Source organism: Somniosus microcephalus, chromosome 17, assembly GCF_052327205.1.
Source record: "Somniosus microcephalus isolate GS21.2 chromosome 17, FLI_Smic_1.0, whole genome shotgun sequence".
Taxonomy (NCBI): Eukaryota; Metazoa; Chordata; class Chondrichthyes; order Squaliformes; family Somniosidae; genus Somniosus; species Somniosus microcephalus.
The window spans coordinates 34751618-34772166 of NC_141003.1; the positions used below are offsets into that span (position 1 = coordinate 34751618).

At 45.0% G+C, this 20549-nt stretch overlaps 2 protein-coding genes across 2 annotated transcripts in view; one reads left to right on the forward strand and one right to left on the reverse strand.

Annotated features, from left to right (window-relative positions):
* The window catches only part of LOC147105630 (mucin-5AC-like), a 144492-nt gene that overhangs the window by 103975 nt on the left and 19968 nt on the right, over positions 1-20549 (forward strand). The window contains exons 64-72 of the mRNA XM_086010930.1: positions 866-928; positions 1528-1905; positions 2142-2201; positions 2367-2394; positions 2459-2547; positions 17862-17921; positions 18539-18601; positions 18889-18948; positions 19507-19566. Coding sequence (XP_085867056.1) covers positions 866-928; positions 1528-1905; positions 2142-2201; positions 2367-2394; positions 2459-2547; positions 17862-17921; positions 18539-18601; positions 18889-18948; positions 19507-19566 — 861 coding nt within the window. The remainder of the gene's footprint in view (positions 1-865; positions 929-1527; positions 1906-2141; positions 2202-2366; positions 2395-2458; positions 2548-17861; positions 17922-18538; positions 18602-18888; positions 18949-19506; positions 19567-20549) is intronic.
* LOC147105631 (uncharacterized) lies at positions 11937-19325 on the reverse strand. Its single transcript, XM_086010180.1, has 3 exons — positions 17404-19325; positions 15085-15500; positions 11937-14859 (listed from the first exon to the last, which is right to left on the reverse strand). Exon 3 carries the CDS (start codon positions 14642-14644, stop codon positions 11948-11950), a length of 2697 nt encoding a protein of 898 aa, XP_085866306.1. The 5' UTR covers positions 14645-14859; positions 15085-15500; positions 17404-19325; the 3' UTR covers positions 11937-11947.

Here is a 20549-nt window from a genome sequence, read left to right on the forward strand (position 1 = left end):
ATTAGTTTTTTCAACAGCATTTGTGCAGAAAGTGTAGTTAAATAGTCTTATGGAGGAACTTTACAGAAATAATATAGGATTTTAAAATGTAATGTATTGAATTTGATGAAGTTTCCTGTTCTGCAGAAGGAGTCACTACAACAGTGAAAGCAACTACAACCGGGTCCACTACTGGCCCCACACCGGGTGAGTGAGGGCTTCTTTCCATATCTAGTAGCAAGACCAGTGACACAAGTTATCTTGTTTCAACAACTCCCAGACAGTGGAAGTCCATCACTTCACCCCTTGTAGATATTTAGCCCATTCCTTCCAGAGAGAAATAGTTGACAACTACACTATATCGATAAACCTAGTTCAGAGGCTGTGCGGAGGAGAAATGCTGTGTCCACGTTTGTGCCGCCTCTCCTCAGTTCCCTGACAGTGGAGTCTCTGATTACTCACTAACGCTTACTTAACTTTTTTGTAATATTTTATTGTCTTTTGAATGAAATGTACAATTTACAATTCATGTTGCTAGGGATACTCTGCATACTTTCCAATTCCAATCCAATCATTATTAAATCTTGTCAAAGGATGCTCGCTGACACGTTGTGGCTGTTAATATTATTCCCTGTTTTCTATTGTCCAGTAACTTGAAAGAGTTCTTTTGAAACACAACCAATTATGCAAATGCTGCTTTTTCAGTCTCGTGTTTATGTTTGCACTTTAGTATTTGAAGTAAGGAGACCTAGTTAGTAGCTGTAGTCAATAATTTCCTCATTCTTTATGCCCGTTTCTCAATAAAATAACCTAGTGGTCAAACTCTATTAACACTGCTGGATTTGCAGTCGGAATGCAGCGGTTTTAAAATATTTTTTTTCTTCAGAAGTTACGACTACAACAAAAGGGACAACAACCACAACTGTGTCTACTGCCAGTTCAACAACTGGTAAGTGATGGTTTCTTTCATTATAGACTAGCAAGTCCTTTGACACAAGTGTGCTTTTTTCAACTTTGGCGAAGAAAATGCCAGCCCATCAGTTCAGTCCTGTAGACCTGTAGCCCATTCCTTTGGGATGGAATTACTTGAGAAGTTCAGAACATCTCAATCTGCAAGCAATGGCACTTTCACAAGAATTACAGAAGCAGTTTTGTGTAAACCTCTCCCCTGACAGCTTGTCCCAGGCAAAGAATAAAACAGTTAGGTTTGAACAGTTGCAACTGTAAAATTCCTCTCTTCTGCCCACCTCTGTCTCATTTAGTCTCCACTTATTCTCACACTCAAATTTTTTACGATATTTTTTCGACCTGCTAATAAAATATAGAATTTGTACGTCATGCTGATGCTCGTGGGCTGCATACTTCTAAATTCCAATAGCATCATTGGCAAATATTGACAAATGTTGTTCCCTTGACATGTTGTGGTTGCTAATATTGTGACTATTACTGTTTTGGTCCAGTAGTATGAAAGACTTCTTTTGAAACACTCTGCAACTGCTGCCTTGCTGCTCTCATATTTATGTTTCCTATTATTGGTTGGATCATGAGGGTCTAATATGTTCTCCTCCTTTTCTGTTACAGAGGTTGTCTGCCATGGCAAATGGTCCCCCTGGTTTAATGAACACACACCTTCTATAGACAGCCCGGGCGATTCTGAATTACTAGACCACCGAAGCAATAAATACTGTTCTTCCCCTTTTGATGACATTATTAACATTCAGTGTCAGTTTGTTGGTGAACCTGAGAGGCCAATAAGTGAGTCACCAGACAATGTGACGTGCGACAAAGACACAGGGCTCATCTGTAGAGTCTCGGAAAGTGCTTTGGAGGAGTCCAAGTTTTGTTATGACTACAAAATTCGAGTTTGCTGCGAGATAGGAACACCAGCGACCACAACAACCAGCAGCAGTACAAACACGGCTTCTGGTAAATGAGAAACTTACGTACGAGTTAATAATGTCTCCCATACGTTAAATCAAAGCAGACTTTTTACATCAAGCAGTCAAAGGAGTTAATATATCTAGTTAGTAGCTGTAATTAACAATTTCCTCATCATTTGTGCCTTAGTATCAATAAAATAGCCTAATGGCGAAATTCTCAATACTGCAGGATTTGATATTAGAGTTAAGAGGTTTTGAATGTTTTTTGTTTTTGTTCACAAGTGACGACTACAACAAAAGGGACAACAACCACACCTATTATTGTTGACACTTCTACAACAGGTAAGTGATGTCTGCTTTCAATGTACACCAGCAAGTCTGTTCACACCAGTGTGCTTTTCTCAAATTCAGCTTTCAGACAATGTCAGTCCATTAGTTCAGTCTTGTAGACCCTTGCTTTAAGGTGGAAATGCTTGAAAATTTAAAGACATCTGAATCTGCAATTAGTGTTTTCAACATCACTTGTGCAGAAAGTGTAATTAAATAGTCTTATGGTGGAAATCTGCAGGAATACTATATGAATTTAAGTTGTATTGAAGTGGTTTTGATGATATTTCTTGTTCTTCAGAAGGAATCACTACAACAGTGAAAATACCTACAACCGGGTCCACTATTGGCTCCACACCAGGTGAGTGAGGGCTTCTTTCGATATCCAGTAGCAAGACCAGTGACACAAGTTAATTTTTTTCAACAACTCCCAGACAGTGGAAGTCCATTATTTCACCCCTTGTAGATATTTAGCCCAATCCTTTCAGAGGGAAATGGTTGCAAACTCAACCACTTTAATGAAGCTAGCTCAGATTCTGTGCCTCAGGAGTTATACTGGGGGAGAAATTCAGTTGTTAGCGCCTTAAGAGGGCGATAAGTGGGGCGCAATGCGGCTAGCGCCCGGGCGCGGCGAGACCTGTGCCTCTGGCGAAATTGAGCAGACATTTAGCGTCGGCGCAAAACCGCAATGCCCGCTCAGCTGCGCGCGCCGATCCTGACGTCCTTTCATGGTGCAACGCCCTTGGGGCACCCTGAACCGGAACTTCAGTGGTGCCCCCCTCCTTTCCGCCTGGCGCTCCCAGTGACTGGTTGACTGGAATGATTCCCAGTTACTGTGGGGCTGGGGGGGCACTATTTAAAGGGGTCTCTTCCTGGCTTCTTTGTGGTCGCCATTTTTGGACCACTCCTTCTGTGAGAGAGAGAGAGAGATTTGCAGAGAGACAAAGGGAGAGAGCTTTCTGCATTGAGTCAGCGCTCGCAGAGGTACTTCTGGCTTCGGCCCAGAACTTTGTAGTTGGTTTGATTTTTCACTGGCATAACCTTGAGTGGCCACATACTATGGGGGCTGCAATGGGTGGAAACGTTGGGTTTTTCCATTGCATTGAGAAGGCTCAGAGACGCCGAGAGAGAGTGCCAATCATGGCCAGACGGAGGAGGGCCAACAGGCATCGGCACAGGAGGCCTTACCCTCCCAGGGTATTCCGCCAACAGTTCTCATACCTCAACATGCCTGAGGAGCAGTGTTTGCGGAGGCTTCGATTCAGCAGGGAGGTGGTCACTGAGCTCTGCCACCTGCTTCAGCCAGCTCTGCAGCCTCAACTGAGGAGCAGGATGTCTCTGTCGGTGTCAGTGAAGGTGACAGTGGCTCTCAACTTCTATGCCACCGGCTCCTTCCAATCCGCTACTGGGGACATTGCCAATGTCTCCCAGTTCGCGGTGCATTGCATCTGCCAAGTCACGAATGCCCTCTTTAAAAGTAGACGTCAGTACATTTCCTTCCCCATGACCCTGGACAAGCAGCAAGAGCGCGCAATGGGATTTGCAAGAATAGCGGGCTTCCCCATGGTCCAGGGCACCATTGACTGCACGCATATGGCTTTGCGGGCGCCGCAAGAGAATGCCGAGGATTACCGCATCCAGAAGGGGTTCCATTCGTTGAACATCCAGTTGGTGTGTGACCACAGACAGCTGATACTAGCTGTCAATGCTCGCTTTCCAGGCAGCAGCCATGACACCTTCATCCTGAGCCAGACTTCTGTGGCAGACCTTTTCGAAGCCCCGGCTCACCCAGGAGGCTGGCTTCTCTGGGACAAGGGCTATCCTCTGTGCACCTGGCTGATGACCCCGCTCCGTGCGCCCAGCACCTCTGCTGAAGAACGATACAATGAGAGCCATCAAGTGACCAGGAACATCATTGAGCACACAATCGGCGTGCTAAAGCAACGGTTCCGCTGTCTGGAGCATTCCAGGGAGCCCTTCAGTACTCACCTGAGCGAGTCTCCCATTTCGTTGTAGTGTGCTGCATGCTGCATAACCTGGCAATCCTCAGGACTCAGCCACTGCCACCAGACATTGGAGCACCAGCAGAGGAGGAGGAGGAGGAGGAGGAGGAGGAGGAGCACCAAGATGGGAGGGAGGCACAAAGTGCAAGGGCCGTCCGTCAGCAGCTTATTGCAAGTCGGTTCTAGGCCCCTTCTGAGGGAATGGCTTGTGCCATTGAAAGAACATGAATGGAACCGTTCCGCAACCCCGAGCCGGTCAAGGCAACAAATAGTTCAAAGAGCAAACATGCACAATCTGAATAAAGACACTTCTTTATTTAACAAACTGTGTGCCCTTCCCGCATGACAAAGTAATAGAGAGAAACCCCCAAAAAAGCAGTCAGTCACAAAACTGGCTCTCACAACCTGGAGACAATGAACAAAAAAGTTAACAAGAAATGACCACGATCCTCGACCTTCACTAAAAAAATTAACAGCATTTTGCCACACCTACTTTTTGCCCTTCGAGGGTGATCTGCTTCGCTTGCGAGATTGGCCCCTTCCCACCCTGCAGCTCCTCCGCAATGGGACCCCAGTGGCTGCAGCAAGGCTGGGGGAAGGCTGCTGAGTGTCAGAAACTGAGTTGGCAGATGCCCTTGAGGGACGGCCTGGACCAGCTCTGGGCCTGGAGGGCCCGGCTGCTGACTGCTCCAACTCTGCATGGGCGGCAGCAGTCTGTCCTATGGTGGCAGCTGCAGTGGAGAAGTGACAGTGTTGGCAGCAGGAATGCTGCCATCCTGACAGAGGACAGCCACTCCCTGGTCAGACGACACACTGGCACTCCCACGGGGCAGCACTGCAGCATGCGGAGCAATCTGCTGAAGCACAGACTGCTGGCCTGCTGTGGCGCTGCGAGGGCTCCGGCAATTCATGCCCGATCCAGCGAGGGTGGCAGCAGTCAGTGCTCATGTGGCCTCAATCTGCGTCTGCATCAGACCAGCCACTGACTGCATTGCACCACTAAGCACTTGCGTGGAAGCCGCCTGTGCTGCACCGAAGTCCTGCAGACTCCTTCCCAGTGCTGCACCGAAGTCCTGCAGACTCCTTGCCTGTGCTGCACCGAAGTCCTGGACACTCCTTGCCAGTGACTCAATGGATTCGGGCATCCTTGCCACTGCAGCCATGAGCTCAGTGTGCCTCTGCTCCGCCTCGGTGCCCATTTCAGCGAGGAGCCGCACCTCTTCTGCGCTCACTGTAGCAGGACTGGAGGCCAGACTCTCCCTCCGGGGAGAAGGCCGCCGAGCTTCCCTACCCGCCCCCCGCATTGCTGCAGCCCGCTGGGCCCCGGAGCTTCACCCTCCTCAGACCCTTCCCCCCTGCTCCCCTCCAGGGAAGACGTGTCCCCATTATGGCCATGGGCTGCCTCGGCTGAGGATGGCACTAATGGTCCGGCTTCCTCTTCCTCCTCGCCTTCAGAATCACTCACAGTGGCAGCTTGAGGACCCGCATCCTCACCTGGCGATTCAGCATCTGAAAGCAGGGAGGTACAAGTGTTGCTTTAGTGTGAGGACAGGGCGGCAGCGAGGGAGGCATGAGTGCTGCAATGCACTGTATTGGTTCGATAGTGGCAAAGGATGCTGGTGTGAGGCACAAGTGGAAGGAGAGAGGTCAAAAAGGTGATGACCTTACCATTGCTGTCCAGAACGGGGTCGGCATCTCCAGTGGCGACAGGACCAATCATCTGGCCTGCCATAATGCGCTGGGCTCGCTGCTCCAGATCATTGAGGTCTTGAAGGTGAGGCCGGCCTCCCCCGGTCCGTTGCTGCTGCCTCCTGTTATGGGCCAACTTGACCTGCAAGAGAAAGGACGGGCTCTGAGTACAGTGTGAAGCCCTGATCTTGGCTGCACTGCCTCCCATGGTTGAATAGCCAGCACTGAGCAGACCCGACAGGCAGCGGCAGGGGAACCAATTCAAATCATTAGTGGTTTGTTTACAGCCACTTAACAATGCTTTTTCCCCCAGCTTTTTGGATTTGACAGGTTGCCCACTGGATTCCTGCTGTGCCTAGACCTTGTCTGTAAAATTGAGGCAGGAGGTTACTTGACATTGAATCAGCTGATGAGTTGACAGCTTCAAATGTCAAGTCAAAGCTCCCAGCTGATTGAGACATGTTCCCTTAACCACTAGCTTCTCTTAATTGCATTTCCACTGCAGATTCAGAACGCTGCAAGTCTTTACACAGGTCTCCATCCAGCCTGACCTCATTACCTCTCCCACCATTGACAGATCACTTCTGTCATGTCTACTTCACCTGCCATCTATTCCATCAGCATGGGTGCACTTTATACTCTCTCACCTTGGTCTTCAGAAGCTGACCATGATCAGCCGCAACACCAGCATCACCAGGCACACCAGCAACACCAACAACCACACCAACCTTCTCCGCAATCACCTGATGCTGCAGAGGACTGAGGGCATCAGCACCCGACCACATTGCTGCCCGGGACACCAGGGATGGCCTTGCCATGGCCAGATTTACTTCACTTGATGCTGCACACCCTGGCTGCCACATGATGTGCCAGGTTGGCACCACACCATCACCATAAAGCATCACTAAAATGCCCAAGCCATTCCTTTCACGCTCATCAGCATTGCGGGGGGCTACCGTTATGTCTCACCATTCACTGCAACTCACTAAGCCACTTCCAAAGGTGCATACAAATCTGTCCAAGAACGCAAAGAGTTGAAAATAAAGATTTCAATGTTTGACAGCACATTAACAGAAACTTCACATGAACATTGGCTAAAACACACACGTGCCTACCCTTGTGTGTTGTTAGTTGGTATGATTGGACTAGGATGAGGGTGAGTGTGAGGGGTGCTAGTGAGATGGGGAAGTGATAATGTAGATATAGAGGGATGGGTGGATTTATAAGGTAAGTTGGTGTGAGTGAGGATGTGCAGGAGTAGGGTAGGGAAGGCAGAGTGATGGGGATGTGAAGAGTGGCACAGCAGGATGAGGTTGAGTGTGGCTTTGCAGTAGCGTTTCGTGATCTACTGAGATCATTAAAAGGTTTGTGCCACTGCAGCTTGGTCCTCCTGACAACATCCCTGCTTGTGCCCTCCTGTGCAATGTGCAGCCAGGCTGCATTGGTCTCCTCAGGAGGTCTCTTCCGCTAACTGGAAGGGAAGGGAACCTCCCTGCGTGCTGTAACTCCCTCCATAAGCATATGGAGGGAGTTATAGGAGAGCCTAAGTGCAGCCATGCACCTCTGTGCAGTGCTTGTCAGTGTTTGCAGCACCGCAATGCTATAGAACACTGACAACACAAATGTCAAAGTAAATTTGCGCATGGTCCCTTTAAAGAAACCAGCTGATGACGCGTCATCAAATGATGTCGTCAGACCCGCTTCCTTCAGTTGGCCGGGAAACTCGCTGGGCGGGCTTAACAAGCCCAATTAGGGGAAAGTCATGTCAGAGGCCGGGATGGAGCCAGCAGCGAGGCCGCAACCCGCCACCGATCTCACCCGCCACGGACCCGCCGAGGTAGGAAAACCCGTAGCCAACATCTCTACTTTTCAAATCTATCCCTCTAGAAATAAACCCTAGTGCTTGGTTTGCTTTTTTAATGGCCTTATTAACCTGCATTTCTACTTTTAGTAATTTGTGTATTTGTACTCTGAGATCCCTTTGTTCCTCTACCCCATTTAGATTCTTATTTTCCAAGTAATATGTGACCTCCTTATTTTTCTTACCAAAACATTCTACCTCACAATTATCTGTGTTGAAATTCATTTGCCAATGATATGCCCATTCTGCAAGTTTATTAATGTCTTGTAATTTGTTGCCATCCTCCTCAGTATTGACCATTCTACTGAATTTGGCATCATCCGCCAATTTAGAAATTGTGTTCATGATTCCAAAGTCTAAATCGTTAATATGAATTGAGAACAACATTGGTCCCAGCACTGATCGTTGTGGGACCCTACTTACCAACTTCTACCACTCTGAATAGCTACCCTTTACCCCACTCTCTACTTCCTGTCTTGAAGCCAGCTAGCTATCCATTCTGCTACTTCTCCCCGGACTCTGCATACTCTGACCTTATTCATTGGTCTATTATGGGGCACCTTCTCGAAGGCCTTTTGGAAATCTAGGTAACTTGCATCTACTGCATTATCCTTGTCTACTCTCTCTGTTACCTCTTCAAAGAATTCAATGAGGTTGGTCAAGCAAGACCTTTCCTTTTGAAATCTATGCTGACTATTTATTATTATATTTTTGGTTTCTAGATGTTTTTCTATTTTCTCCTTTAGTAGGGATTCCATTATTTTTCCTGCCAGCGATGTTAAGCTGACTGGTCTATAGTTCCCTGGGCATGTTCTACCTCCCTTCTTAAATATGGGTATTACCCTTTTTCTAATGAATTATTGAATATGTGTACTAGTGTCTCTACTATCTCTTCCCTAGATTCTTTTAAAATGTGTGGATGTAATCTGTCCAGACCAGGGGTTTTATCCTCTTTGAGTTTGATTAGTTTATTTACTATTTCTCCTCTTTTTATTTTAAATGTAGTTATATCATTTCTATCATCTTCTGATGTTATGTCCACCTGAACTGTCTCTCTGGTAAATACTGAAGCAAAGTAATTATTTAATATTTCTGCCATTTTGCTATCGCTGCCTGTGATTTTATCCTATCCATCCTATGCCCATCCCAACTTTTCTTTTTTTTAATTTATGTGCCTGTAGAATATTTTTACTATTTTGTTTTATGTTCCTTGATAATTTAATTTCATAGTTCCCCTTTGCCTTCCTAATTGTTTTTTGACTTCTCTCCTAATCTTTGTATTATTCCTTGTCGTGCTCTCCCCTGCTGTCCATGTACTTCTTTTATGCCTCTTTTCATACCCTCAATTTTTCCCATATGTCTTTTGTGGTAAACCACTTTTATCGTTCACTATCGTTACACTATAGTTATCACTGTTATATCGTTACTCTATGGTTATCACTGTTCACACTGTTGTATCACTATACGAGGTCGCCTCTTGTCACGCTGCTATACCTGGGCTGACCACTGCTGACTCCGCCCATGACTCCACCTACCTGCCCAGGTATAAAGGTAGTCGACTGGCTGGCATTCCTCCTTGTTGTATCCGATCACCCACGAGGGTGGGCTCTGTTATTTAGCCAATAAAAACCTATAGTTACTTTCTTAACTCGTTGCTTTTCATTGGATGAATTGATAGGTATATCATCTTTATTCACCCACGTTGTCTCATTAGTGTTTAACTTGTTCTTGTTTTTTTATCGGAATATATTTTTCCTGGACTCTGTTGAACAACGTTTTAAATGTTTCCCATTGCTGTTCTACATCATTGTTTGCCAATATTGTTGTCAATTTTATTTTCCAAAATTCTATTCTCAACCCCTCAAAACTGGCTTTTCTCCAGTCTATTACCCTGGTCTTCCTCAGGCTTATGTCCTTTTAATTATTATCTTAAAGCACATTATATAATGGTCACTATTGCCTGGATGTTCCCCTAATTTTACATCTCTTATCTGCTCTGTTTCATTCCCCATTATTAGATCCAGTAGCGAATCCTCCCTTGTTGGGCTTCTTACATATTGGGTTGGAAAGGAGTCCTGCACACATTCCCTTATCCCCTTTACCTACCTCTTCTGGCCAATTAATTTAAGGATATTCGAAATCCCTCATGATTATTATTCTATGTATTTTACTCATTTCCCTAATTTGTTTGCATATTTCTTCCTCCACCTCCCTTCCACTATTAGTTGGTCAGTAGACTACCCCTACTAGTGTGATTGATCCTTTAATATCTTTTATCTCTAACCACATGGATTCTATTTCTGTCTTACTGATAGCTGTGTCACTTTTTTCTACGGCGATTATGATATCTCTAACAAATACAACAACTCCACCTCCCCTTTTTCCCTTCTATCTTTTCTAAATATACCCTGCCATTTTAATTCCCAATCATGATTCTTCTGTAACCCTACTATGTCTGGTTCCTTGCAATGTATTATTGCCTCCAGTTCCACTGTTTTATTATGGACACTGTGTGCAATACTGTACAGCCAGTGTACTGGCCGCGCTAGACGTGCTCCTATCTAGTTATCCAGCAAGTTAAACATTCTATTCAAAATAATTCTTCTGAAGCGGTTGCTGTTTTGAAGCTTTTACTTGAACAAATTTGTGAAACTGTAAACAAAGACAAAGTATGTTTTGTACATAAACTGAGTACTACACATTCGATATTACACAAGATATAAACATATTTACAACAGTAGAATAGACTAATTGTATAACTAACATACATTTGAACTAACTTCTGTAACTATTAAATATTAACCTTTTACAAACATAGTATTATCAAAATATTACTCTGACAACATTGCTATTATACTAAGAACTAAAGATACTCACAGATATTGCGTTTGGCCTAACATATGAAGTCAGATTACATTAGATTGTAAGTCCCTCATGGAATTCTCCATTACTTAAGTCAGGTTCTTCCTGGTAAAACTGCTTCCTGGGGTCAACAGGAAGAAAGGAACAGAGGCCAACTGACCTCTCACAGGAAGAAAGGTCAGATGACCTCACACAGGAAGAAAGGTCAGATGACCTTTCCAGCTTTCAAACTGTTAATACACAATAACCGCCACTAGAGGGTGCTATCTGCACACATAATGTTCATTGTCTCACAATGTGAATCTCACAATGTCAATCGAATGTCCATCGATCCAGAACACTCCCCGTCTGGGGTCATTAATGACTCCACATAGTCCGAACTCTACTTGTCACTGGAGTCCTCTGGCGACAAAAGAAGAACCACCTCAGAGACAGTCCGTTGGTTGTCGATGATAGGATGCAGCTTCCGTAGACTGCTGTGAGGGGGTAGGTTGCGTTCTGCTACGTACAGTTCGAATCTGGGTATGGTGAGGTCTGGCTGGTGCGCCAACTTGGCTCTATCAAAGACGAAGCCGATTTTGCTTTGTCCTTCTTGAGTGGTGACCTTCAGATAAGCCACACTTGCAGTGGCCTTAGCGGATGCATCTGCAAAGACACAAAGCTCTTTGAATTGGGCATTTAAGGGAGAGAAAGATGAATAGCAGCGAAGTATTCGGATCTCCTGTAAGTCTTGGAGTGAGTCTCTCCATCTGTCCCACTCTGCTTCCATCTCTTCAGGGAGAGGTGAATCCCACTCTTCAGCGCGTGTGGAGAGTTCCCTGAGGAGCAGCCTGCCTTGTATGGTGACAGGGGCTAAGAAGCCGAGAGGGTCGTATAGGCTGTTGACTGTAGAGAGCACTCCTCTACGTGTGAAGGGTTTCTTGGCGTCTAGGACTTGGAACGTGAACGTGTCTGTTGCTATGTTCCACGACACCCCTAGGCTACGCTGTAGAGGGAGGTCATCAGTGAAGAGGTCTAGGTCCTTGACGTCCTTAGCACGATCTTCAGGGGGGAATGCCTCCATCACTGCTGGTCTGTTAGAGGCTATCTTGTGCAGCCTGAGGTTGGATAGTGCAAGTAGTTCCTGGGCTCGTCCGAGGGTACTGATGGCCTCTGCTTCAGTCGGGAATGACTTCAGTGCGTCGTCGACATAGAACTCTCGTTCGATGAACCCTCTCACATCACTGCCAAAGTCATCGTCTTCTTCCTTGGCAGCCCTCCTTAGTCCGTATATGGCGACAGCAGGGGATGGGCTATTCCCAAAGACATGGACACGCATTCTGTAGTCCACAATGTCTCTATTGGGGTCATTGTCCCGATACCACAGGAAGCGGAGGAAGTCTCTGTGGTCTTCTCTCACCACAAAGCAATGAAACGTGCTGGATATCAGCAGTGATGGCGACGGGCTCTTTCCTGAATCTCATGAGCACTCCCAAGAGGCTGTTGTTAAGATCAGGCCCTGTGAGGAGTACGTCGTTGAGAGAGACGCCCTGATATGGTGCACTGGAGTCAAATACCACGCGGATCTGTCTACTGCATGGGGTAAGGTAGCTTGTACGACCATTCTCCAAGATGGAAGTCTTGAGTGTGCTCACCTGTGATGGCTTGTGAGCGCCCTTGAGGCACACATCTCCAACAACGACCCAGCCAAGGTCTACCCTTTGGGTGAAAGGGGCGTCATGTGGACCGTTGATCTGCTCCCTTATCTTATGTACCCTCAGGATGTCTCTTCCCAACAGAGGTATGCTTGCATCTGGGTCAAGAGGTGGGATCTCGTCTGCAATGCGTCTCAGATGACGGTGATGACGAGCTGCATTCGGAGTGGGAATCTCGGAACGGTTGTCGGGGACTTGATTACATTCGATGAGTGTAGGAAGGGGGAGACTAATCTTCCCGTCGACTGACTCAACAACGTAACCGCAGGCCCTCCTGCCGGCTGTCTCTGAAAGTCCAGCACACGTCTTCAGCGTGTAAGGCGACGGACTTCCTTTGATCTTGAAGATGTTGAAGAACTCGGATCTTGCTAGAGAACGATTGCTTTGTTCATCTAGTATGGCATACATCTTTTCAGATTCCTGGCGACATCCCGCAGGGTACACATTAACGAGGCATATCTTGGAGCATGCTCTTGCGCTCACTCCTTCTCCACACACCTCGGTGCACCGGGATGTAATCTCCGTACCAACAGCTCCCTCTCTCTCCCCGCCGTGCTCTGATGCGGGAGGAGGCGTTTCTGACTTCCAAGGAGCTGGGCCTGGGTGTAGTGCTGAAACGTGCCAATCACTTTCACATTCACTGCATTTTGCATCCACCTTGCAGTTCTTGGCGAGATGGCTCGTGGACGAGCAGCACCTGAAACATATAGAGTTCTCTTTAAGATATTGTTTCCGATCTTCCAGGGACATCTCCCTGAAGCCTCTGCACTTCTTTAAAGGATGGGGCATGTTGTGGATAGGGCATTGTTTGCTCATATCCTCAGGTTTCTTCTGAGTCTTTGTGTGCTCAGTTGAGGACACTTGCATTTTGTGGACAGATATTGGTGTCTTTCCATGTCTGTCGAACTTGTCTCTTCTGGCAAGTGCTGGTTGGGAGGAGAAAAAGTTGAAGCTGGGGTCGTTCCTGGCTTTGGCTTCTTTACGGATGAATTTAACAAACGCAGAGAATGGTGGGAACGCCACGTTGTGCTTTAGCTTGAACTTTGATCCAAACGTTATCCACTTCTCCTGCAGGTTAAATGGAAGCTTCTCAATGATGGGACTTACCCCTCTGGAAGTGTCTAAGTACGATAGACCGGGTAGGTAGCCGTCCTGCTTTGCGGCTTCGAGTTCCGTCAGCAGATCTCCAAGGTCGCGGAGCTTCTGGGGTACCTTACTCGTCAACCTCGGAAAGTTCGCCAACCTGTCAAAGAGAGCCCTTTCAATGGCTTCGGGCGAGCCGTAGCTATCTTCCAGCCTCACACAAGCCTTCTTCAACCCCTCTGGCAGCTGCCCCACATTGGCCGCTTTTATCCTGCAGGCCTGTCCGGCGGACTCTGGGCCGAGCCATTTGATAAGGAGGCCGAGCTCTTCTCCTGCCGACAGGTCTAAGCCCGATATGGCATCGTGGAAGCAGGACTTCCAAGCCCGATAATTCTCTGGCCTGTCATCAAACTTGATTAACACCGAAGACACCAGCTGGGTGCATGCAAGGTATTTGGCGAGGTCGTAGGTGCTGGGACCTGGGCCAGGGTTGCCTTGGCTGGGGGCTCTGTTGGGGGTCTCAAGGGACCGAGAGGGGATTTGCCTCTGACTTTCTCTATTCGGCGTCCTATTCCTTTGCACCGTGTCTTCCGTTCTGCTGGGGGAGACTCTGCGGCTTGAGGCACGCCGTCTGCTTTGACCTTGGTTGGCAACTTGTGGCATGTTATACGAAGTGTTTGCGTCTGTAGAGATGTGCGGGCTTCCATCCCTTTCTCCTGTAAACTGTATGTCGGCATGGTCGCTCACGTAATCTATGGTGCGCTGTCGTGGACTCTGCCATGGAATGGGAATTAAAGGTTTGTAAGCTGTCTCGGGATCAGCTCCCTCCCAAATTGCCTCGAATACTTGTGTCTCGGCTAATGCAGCATCTATCTCTTTTTGTTGCTGCAGAGCCTCTAATGTGGCTTGGAGACGGGCCTGCTCAGCCTGGCGTTCCACTTGGTGTCGGGCCTGTTCCGCTTGGAACCGGGCCTGTTCTGCTTGGAGCCGGGCCTGTTCTGCTTGGGGTTCAGCTAGGAGACGGGCCTGACTTACTTTTATTTCTATTTCACTTTCCGTATGCGCAGCTCTGGCTTGAGCTGCTACTAGTTTAGCCCGTGCTTTGGCGAGGGCTACGCTTACTCTAGAACCACCCGATGACCGTGAGCCAACTTGCGACCTGTAGTAACCGGTGCTTATAGACCGATTGTCACGTTCTACAGTTTCGTCAGCCTGTTTAAGGTCTTCTACTTGCTGCAAAGCATTTTCGCTATTATCTTCTGACATGTTGATGTGAGGTAGATGTGCTCTACGAGGTTAAGGCTTACTCTGGGTTCCTCCTGCTCCGCTCTTCACAGCTAGCCGTATTGCTATCTTTTCACTGTACTGGCCGCGCTAGACGTGCTCCTATCTAGTTATCCAGCAAGTTAAACATTCTATTCAAAATAATTCTTCTGAAGCGGTTGCTGTTTTGAAACTTTTACTTGAACAAATTTGTGAAACTGTAAACAAAGACAAAGTATGTTTTGTACATAAACTGAGTACTACACATTCGATATTACACAAGATATAAACATATTTACAACAGTAGAATAGACTAATTGTATAACTAACTAACATTTGAACTAACTTCTGTAACTATTAAATATTAACCTTTTACAAACATAGTATTATCAAAATATTACTCTGACAACATTGCTATTATACTAAGAACTAAAGATACTCACAGATATTGCGTTTGGCCTAACATATGAAGTCAGATTACATTAGATTGTAAGTCCCTCATGGAATTCTCCATTACTTAAGTCAGGTTCTTCCTGGTAAAACTGCTTCCTGGGGTCAACAGGAAGAAAGGAACAGAGGCCAACTGACCTCTCACAGGAAGAAAGGTCAGATGACCTCACACAGGAAGAAAGGTCAGATGACCTTTCCAGCTTTCAAACTGTTAATACACAATAACCGCCACTAGAGGGTGCTATCTGCACACATAATGTTCATTGTCTCACAATGTGAATCTCACAATGTCAATCGAATGTCCATCGATCCAGAACAGCCAGTTTAACTCATTTTTACTGTTGCCAAAGAATGTTCCCCTTGACATTTTGTGATGGTTAATATTCTTCCCCGGGATGAGAGGGTTGTCCTATGAGGAGAGATTGAGTTTAGAAGAATGAGAGGTGATCTCATTGACACATATAAGATTCTGAGGGAGATTGACAGGGTAGACACTGAGAGATTGTTTCCCCTGCCTGGAGAGTCTAGAGCTAGGAGACATAGTCTAAGGATAAGGGGTCGGCATTTAAGACTGAGATGAGGAGGAATTTCTTCACTCAGAGGATTGTGAATCTTTGGAATTCTCTACCCCAGATGCTGAGTCGTTGAGTATATTCAAGGCAGAGATCGATAGATTTTAGACTCTAGAGGAATCAAGGGATAGGGGGATCAGGCGGGAAAGTGGAGTTGAGGTTGAAGATCAGCCATGATCTTATTGAATGGCGGAGCAGACTCAAAGGGCGGTATGGCCTACTCCTGCTCCTAATTCTTATGTTTTTATGTCCTTCCCTTTTCTTCTTTTGTCCAGTACCTTGAAATAGTTATTTTGAAACACAACCAATTATGCAAATGTTATCTTGCCACTCTCATGTTTATGTTTGCTTTTTTTACCTGACAGAAGGAGAAAAAAGTTGATCTAGTTATTGCTGTAGTAAAACCTTTTCCTCATTGCACTTTAGTATCAATAAAATAGCCTACTGGTGAAATTTTCAGTACTGCAGGATTTGAAATCGGAGTTCAGCGGTTTTGAATTTTTTCTTTTGTTGTAGTCATCACTGCTGAACAAAAGGGGACAACAACCACACGTTGAAAGGATAATTACTAGTCCTAGCCCCTTTAGGGCAACCCCGGATCAGGCGTATTCCCCAGACGTTCATTTTCAACTAAAGTTTGAGGTAGCCAAATCCTAAAGATGTGCGGGTTAGGTTGATTGGCTATGATAAAAATTGACCCTTAGTGTTAGGGGGATTAAATATGTGGGGTTACGGGGATAGGGTGGGATATGTGTTGGTGTAGGGGTTACGGGGATCGGGTGGGATATGTGTTGGTGCAGGCTTGATGGGCCGAAATGGCCTCTATCTGTACTGTGAGGTTTCTGTGATTCTGTGAATTGGGTCTAAAGGTCCGGACTATCTCTCCCTAAAGGAAAGGAACAACCTGAAAATGTTACCATCCTCCAGATAGCACTTTTAATAAGTTTAGCTAGACTGTAGCGTTCTGGATATTATGAGGGTCTGGAAAACTCCCCCAGAATTCTGCAACTCCTCACCAAAGAGTATACAGAGATTGAGTTTGCGAGTTTGATACCAGAAGTATTATGTGAGACAATTCTAAAAATATATAGATTTATTAAAGAACCGACATATAATTTACAGTTGGTGAGTCAATCGCAACATTAACAGTTCCAAAAAGAGAGAGCTTTACAATTCTATTAGCAGAGAACCTACTCTCAAATCTTAACTTCGCTACAGTTTTACAGTTCTCAGTTTATTCAGGATATCCACCAAAATCAAATACAGTACCTTGATCCCCGAGGTACAAAGAGTTGAAGACTTACAGAGCTAGTCCTGAAGCCAAGAATCACTTTGCACCTTTAAGTGAGTCTATTATCCCATTTGAGAGTTCAATTTTTATACCCTTTCCCATTGGTATTTTATTTAAGGTTTTCTGCTGATGTAAGCTAATTATCTCTAGTCATTTTTCTGCTGACCCTTGCAGTTCTTACAGTCACCTCAGCTGGTAGTACTACAGAAATATGTCTCTTTAGGTGTTCTAAGTTTACCATAAAAAATGATGTAACTGCAGGTGTGTTTTACTTGATGTAATTTTCATGAAGGCAAATGTTTGTTACTTTTATGTGCTCCTTTACCAGGTGTAAATTAAAACCTTATACCGGGTAACTATTGTCTTATTCCCAAAGGTTTAGACTTCCAGGAGCCTCTAACCTTCTGTTTCAATAAGGTTATTGATTCAGTGTCAACAACTTATCTTACCTTAATAGCCAGAATGCTATCACAGCTTTTTCATTGTTCGGTTTCTAGATTTCCAGACCCAGTTTGTCATGTTCTGATAAGGCCAGAATTTTTCATAGAATGGTGTATTTTTCTGAATAGGTTATATTGCTTATTCCTTCACAACCTGTTATTGCTGACACTACTACACCAGGTAAGCAATGTCTTCTTTCAATATACACCAGCAAGTCTGTTCACAACAGTGTGCTTTTCTCCAATTCAGATTTCAGACAATGTCAGTCCATTAGTTCAGTCTTGTAGACCTTTCCTTTTGGGTGGAAATGGTTGAAAATTAAAAGACATCTGAATCTGCAGTTAGTTTTATCAACATCACTTTTGCAGCCAGAGCAATAAAATAACCTTATGGCGGAACTCTACAGGAACACTGTAGGTATTTAGGTTGAATTAAAGTAGTTTTCATTATTTTTCTTGTTCTTCAGCAGGAATCACTACAACAGTGAAAGCAACTACAACCGGGTCCACTACTGGCTCCACACCGGGTGAGTGAGGGCTTCTTTTGATATCCAGTAGCAAGACCTTCACACTTGTAGATATTTAGCCCATTCCTTCCAGATGGAAACGGTTGAAAACATAATTATTTGCATGAAACTAGATCAGAGGCTCTAACTGAGGAGAAATGCTGTGTCCATGTTTGTGCCGTTTCTGTCTCTCTCAGTCTCTGCTTCCTCATCAACCTTTACTCAAATTTCTGACAATATTTCTCCAACTTTTGAATGAAACGTACAATTTTCATTTCATGATGGTGGTACGCTGCATTCTTTCAAATTCCAATACAATCATTACCAAATATTGTCAAAAGTTGTTCCTCTTGACATGCTGTGACTGTTAATATTCTTCCTTTTTCTTCTTTTGTCCAGTAACTTGAAAGATTGCTTTTGACACACAACCAATTATGCAAATGTTGCTTTGTTGGTCTCGTGTTAATGTTTGCACTTTAGTATTTGAAGTAAGGAGACCTAGTTAGTAGCTGCCGTCAATAATTTCCTCATGCTTTATGCCCTTTTGTCAATGAAATGACTGAGCAGTGGAACTCTAGTAATATTGCTGGATTTGCAATCGGAGTGCAGTGGTATTGAATATTTTTCTTTTTGATCAGAAGTGACGACTACAACAAAAGGGACAACAAGCACAACTGTATCTACTGCCAGTTCTACAACTGGTAAGTGATGTCTTCTTTCAATATAGACCAACAAGTCTGTTCACATAAATGCACTTTTCTCAAATTCAGCTTTCAGCCAATGTCAGTCCGTCAGTTCAGTCTTGTAGACCCTTCCTTTTGGGAGGTAATAGTTGAAAAATTAATGGATGTCTGAATCTGCAGTTCATTATATCAGCATCACTTTTGCAACAAGAGCAATAAAATAGTCTTCTGGTGGAACACTACAGGAACACTGTAGGAATTTACGTTGTATTGTCGTGGTTTTGATGAACTTTCTTGTTCTTCAGAAGGAGTCACTACAACAGTGAAAGCAACTACAACCGGGTCCACTACTGGCTCCACACCGGGTGAGTGAGGGCTTCTTTCGACATCCAGTAGCAAGACCAGTGACACAAGTTATCTTGTTTCAACAACTCAGTAGACAGTGGAAGTCCATCACTTCACCCCTTGTAGATATTTAGTCCATTCCTTTCAGAGGGAAATGCTTGAAAACATTTGAATATTTGAATGAAGCTCAATCTGAGGCTGTGCTGAGGAGAAATGCTGTGTCCAAGGTTTTTGCCGCCTCTGTCTCTCTTAGTCTCTGCTTACTCATCAACTTTTACTCAACTACTACAACGGATAAGTAAAATGAAATCTTCTTTCAATATACTCGAACAAATCTGTTCACACCAGTATGGTTTTCTCAAATTCAGGATTCAGGCAATGTCAGTCCATTAGTTCAGTCTTGTAGACCCTTTTGGATGAAAATGGTTGAAAATTTAAAGACATCTGAATCTGCAATTTGTTTTTTCAACATCACTTTTACAGCAAGAGCAATAAAATATTCTTGTATGGTAACTCTATGGGAATACTATAGGAATTTACATTGTATTGTGGTTTTGATTAATTTTGTTGTTCTTCAGAAGGAATCACTACAACAGTGAAAACAACTACAACCGGGTCCACTATTGGCTCCACACCAGGTGAGTGAGGGCTTCTTTCGATATAAAGTAGCAAGACCAGTGACACAAGTTATCTTGAATAACAACAGAAAATGCTGGAAAAACTCAGCAGGTCAGGCAACATCCGTGGAGAGAAATTTGAGTTGACGTTTCGGGTTGGACCCTTCTTCAAAACTGGAAAGAAAAGAAACTAGATCGGAGGCAGGGCTGCGATCGGACAAAAGAATAAAAGAAACAAAAGAAGTAAAAGAGATTAGAAGCTAGACGAGATGGTAATAGGCTGGGATTAGGTGTAAAGTGTACTGGCAGGGCAAAAGATAGCTGCCAGTTAACACAAAGATAACACAAGTTATCTTGTTTCAACAACTCCCACACTGTGGAAATCCATTACTTCACCCCTTGTAGATATTTAGCTCATTCCTGTCAGAGGGAAATGGTTGGAAACATAGGCCCGTAATTTCCGATAGGAGGCTTCCTATGTGCGGATACCTCCTAGCGGAAAAAAATCTATGCACTTACTTGAGGGCTCACGAGGTCCGGACACTTCCGATCCTGGGCCTGCCCACAGTCGAAATGCGCAGGGTCTACGTATCCCAGGGGCGCAGGCGGTTCGCAAGCGTCCCTGGGATCACGTGGGCCAGGTGAGCCAATGAAAGAAGGGAATCCCCTTTCCTACTTTTGACAGATAGAACTGTCAAAAGTATGAATGGGGATCACTGAAAAAAGATACTAAAACAATAAATACATTTTTAAAAAGCCATCACGTTTTTAAAATGAGTTAAAATTACATTAAATTAAAGTTTTTTACAGGGCTAAAAATAAACTTACCTTTTTTAAAAGTATTTTTAAATTATAAATGAGTTTTTTTTTACTTTTTTAAACTCTTCTGCTGGTAAAAGCAGGCCTTACGTCTACTTTTACCAGGCATAAGATTTCTAAGTGTTTTCAGCGGGCGGAGGTTCTGCAGAAAGCGGAACTCTCCCTCCGCAGAGGCCCTTCTCCAG

What these genes read in the sequence shown, in the direction of transcription:
- LOC147105631 (XM_086010180.1), bottom strand. Translation starts at nt 14,644, where the DNA reads ATGTCAGAAGATAATAGCGAAAATGCTTTGCAGCAAGTAGAAGACCTT.